This window comes from Dipteris shenzhenensis, chromosome 20 (genome assembly GCF_047967505.1).
Source record: "Dipteris shenzhenensis isolate YYH24624 ecotype China chromosome 20, Dip_SZ_1.0, whole genome shotgun sequence".
Lineage (NCBI taxonomy): Eukaryota > Viridiplantae > Streptophyta > Polypodiopsida > Gleicheniales > Dipteridaceae > Dipteris > Dipteris shenzhenensis.
In genome coordinates, this window is record NC_141615.1 from 35888346 (window position 1) to 35891833 (window position 3488).

Here is a 3488-nt window from a genome sequence, read left to right on the forward strand (position 1 = left end):
ACTCACTCTTAGGATTCTTGGTTTACAATTGGGAGATAGACAATGACTATGTATGTAAAGCCCAATGAGTCCAACAAGGAAAAATCTCAAAAGACTAACAATCATTTAAGGATGGATTATTTATGGCAGAGAACCATTATTGACCTCACACACACATAGCTTAGAAAATATATGGATCCTCACCCTTGTCAAAATTGACTTGGGTGTTGTAAGCAGTGAGAGCTTTGACATTCTCTGGTTCTTCTTCTTCTTCAGTTTTCACTTCCTTAACAAGGTTGGGTAATCCAATCAATGCATGCCAAAACCAAGATGAATTCTATTCATGTGGCCTACCCGAGATGGTGCACGAAAAAGGGGGTGAATTGCATGTTGAGAGAGAGAGAAGAAGAGAGTAAAAAGGGGGAGAAAAAAGTCGAGGATTTCAAGGGATGAAGAAGAAGAAGAAGAAGAAGAAGAAGAAGAAGAGAGAGAGAGTGAGAGAGAGAGAGAGGGGGGGGGGAGAAACTCACATGCTACTCCAATCAATGCATACCAAAACCAAGATGCATTCCATTGATGTGGCCTGCCTGAGCTAGTGCACGGAAAAGGGGGTGAATTACACGTTGAGAGAGAGAGAGAGAGAGAGAGAGAGAGAGTGTGTGTGTGTGTAAAAGGGGGGGAGAAAAAAGTGGAGGATTTTAAGGGATGAAGAAGAAGAAGAAGAAGAAGAGATTGCAAGTTGAGAGAGAGAGAGAAGAAGAGAGTCAAAGGGGGGGAGAAAAAAGTGGAGGATTTTAAGGGATGAAGAAGAAGAAGAAGAAGAGAGAGAGAGAAAAAGATGGAGATGCTCATATGAATGCATGCCCAAAAAAAAAGTAAACATAAAAATAAGTAAATACATGATTTTTCTCTTTCAAAGAGAAACGATTACTAAGGCCTACTCATTGGGGCAGGACAAAAAGTGAACAGAAAAACAAGTAAATACTTGATTTTCCTCTTTCAAAGGCAAACGATTAATAAAAAGGATTACCCATTTCGGCCATGCAAAAAAAATTTGAACTTTGGGGGGCAAAGAAATGGAGATCCCAATGCAAATTTGGGATCCCAATGCAAAAAATGTTTGAACTTTGGGGAGCAAAGAAATGTTTGAACCTTGGTGAGGACCTTGGCAGGAGTAACATGTTCAAATTTGCAATGCAAGGAAGGTTGATACACGATGTTCTGATCATCGATGCTTGTTGATGATCAGATAAGTATTTTGTTGATGAAAGCATCGGCTGCATGAGGCTCTGTTTCTGAACTACATCATCTCCTCTATGAAGATTACGGTCAGAAAGTCGGTTTTGGTGCGCCCTGGGTATCCCACTCCGCGTCGAGTTGTGTGGAACTCCAACATTGACCTCGTCATCTCTCGCATGCATACGCCTTCTGTCGACTTTTACAGATCGGATGGAAGCCCGGACTTTTTCTCCTTCGAGCATCTCAAGGAGGCCTTGGCCAGAAGTTTGGTACCTTTTTATCCCCTTGCTGGACGGCTGAAACCAACAGACGACGGAAGGATCGATATCGACTGTAACAACGAGGGGGTGCTGTTCGTAGAAGCAGCCTCCGATGTTTTCGTGAGGGACTTCGGTGATTTTACACCCAGCTTGAGGATGAAGCAGTTGATTCCCAAAGTAGATTATCCGAAGGGCATGAACAGTTTCCCTCTTCTGGTCGGTCAGGTAGGCATTCTCACAGAGTCTATCTTTGGTCAGAAGATTATCATGAAATATTTCAGATCTGCATAGTTTGACGCCGTTCTCTCCTGTTTGTGTACTCACTATAAGCGTACATGTTTTTGTTTCCAGCGAGAAACTTTTCTGCCCAAAATTTATTGTCGCTTTCCTGTGCACTTTTCTGGCCTTGTCGAATTCGTTCGTTGTTCGAGAAGTCATACATGAACTTTAGATGTGATTCCTGCTTTACATTGCTGTTGCAGATAACATTTTTTAAGTACGGAGGAGTGGCGTTAGGCCTGGGGGTGCAGCACCAGGTAGCGGACGGGTTGTCAGGGCTACATTTTGTGAACTCGTGGGATTACGATAGATTTAGGGGGGTATAGTTTGTCTCAGGCGGGTAGAGGCGGGACCCGGTGGATTTTCATGGCACCGGAGCCGCAATTACAGACAATTGTTTATAAACATATGACTAAAAACTTTTGCATGCAAGCGTGCGGTAGTGTAGTGGTAGAGGCTTACAAGTAGAAAACTCTGGTGTTCAAACCCATGTGCCTGCAATCTTTTGTTCTTAATAATTTTGTCGTTTTTCGATGCCGATCGCGTAGGTCCCGCACATAGAAAACAACAAACTATACACCTCGATATCTATCCCCAGGCTCACTCGTGGACGGATGTGGCGAGGGGGAAGGGAGTGGGGATGAAACCGTTCATTGACAGGATGCTGTTGAGGGCGAGGGATCCACCGAAGCCAAGGTTTGAGCATGTGGAGTTCCAGACACCGCCAAAGATGATACAGAAAAAGCAACAAGAAGCAGAGGAAGAGAATGAAGAGAAGCAGGTTGTCACAGAAACGTTCATCTTCAGCAGAAAGCAACTCGAGGGCCTCAAGAAAAAGGTGGTGGATATTGACGACAATAACTGTGCAGTTACTGCCCCCTGTTTTAGCACGTATGAAGTGTTGGCCTCCCACGTGTGGCATTGTGTTTGCTTAGCTCGTAACCTTCTTGAAATGCAGCCCACCAAACTCTTCATCGCAACAGATGGCCAGTCACGCCTCCACTCGTCGCTCCTTGTCGACTACTTCGGCAACGTCATCTTCCTCGCCACACGCCTCGCCCTGGTCGACGAGCTCCTCACACGCCCCTTGGTTGCCATCGCCACCCAAATTCATGACACTTTGGCTTGCATGGATGACGAATATCTACGATCGGCACTTGATTATTTGGATTTGCAGTCGGATCTCACGGCTCTGGCACGAGGGGAGCATACATTCAAGGCCTCGATTTTAGGGATTACCAATTGGGCACGGCTTCCCATTTACGAGGTTGATTTTGGGTGGGGTCAACCGCTTTACATGGGCCTTGCCTATGTGCTACCTAGCCCCTCTGCTAATGGTGCTGATAGCTTGCGTGTGTGCTTTGCCGTTCCACTAGCCCACATGCATCGCTTTTGTACTCACATTTATCGATTTTGAAACCTCATCTCTCCTTTCGGTTCTTTTCTCATCTTTAAGTGCTCATAGGAAAGTGTTTAATCAAATTTCTTTTTCATTCTTTTCTAGATTTTCATACTATGCTCTTGGTCTTAGGTGTACAAATCTATTGAAGCCATATATTCTTATGTCAATATAGGTAGATTCTTTCAATGTAGCATGATTGAATTGCTCATTCAATGCTTCTTGTTCTTGTATACAAACATATGTACACGAATGAGATATTTCCTCATTGATTTTACACTTCAAGTACAAATTTTCTATAGTACTCATCCACATGTCCACTTAAGGGTTTC

At 44.0% G+C, this 3488-nt stretch overlaps 1 protein-coding gene across 1 annotated transcript; it reads left to right on the forward strand.

Moving 5' to 3' along the window:
- Positions 1-1295: 1295 nt before the first annotated feature.
- On the forward strand, positions 1296-3174 carry LOC147889587 (shikimate O-hydroxycinnamoyltransferase-like). The gene is made up of 3 exons (XM_087391278.1): positions 1296-1703; positions 1961-2044; positions 2356-3174. The coding sequence occupies exons 1-3, from the start codon at positions 1296-1298 to the stop codon at positions 3172-3174; spliced, it is 1311 nt and encodes a 436-aa protein (XP_087247404.1).
- The last annotated feature ends 314 nt before the right edge of the window (positions 3175-3488 follow it).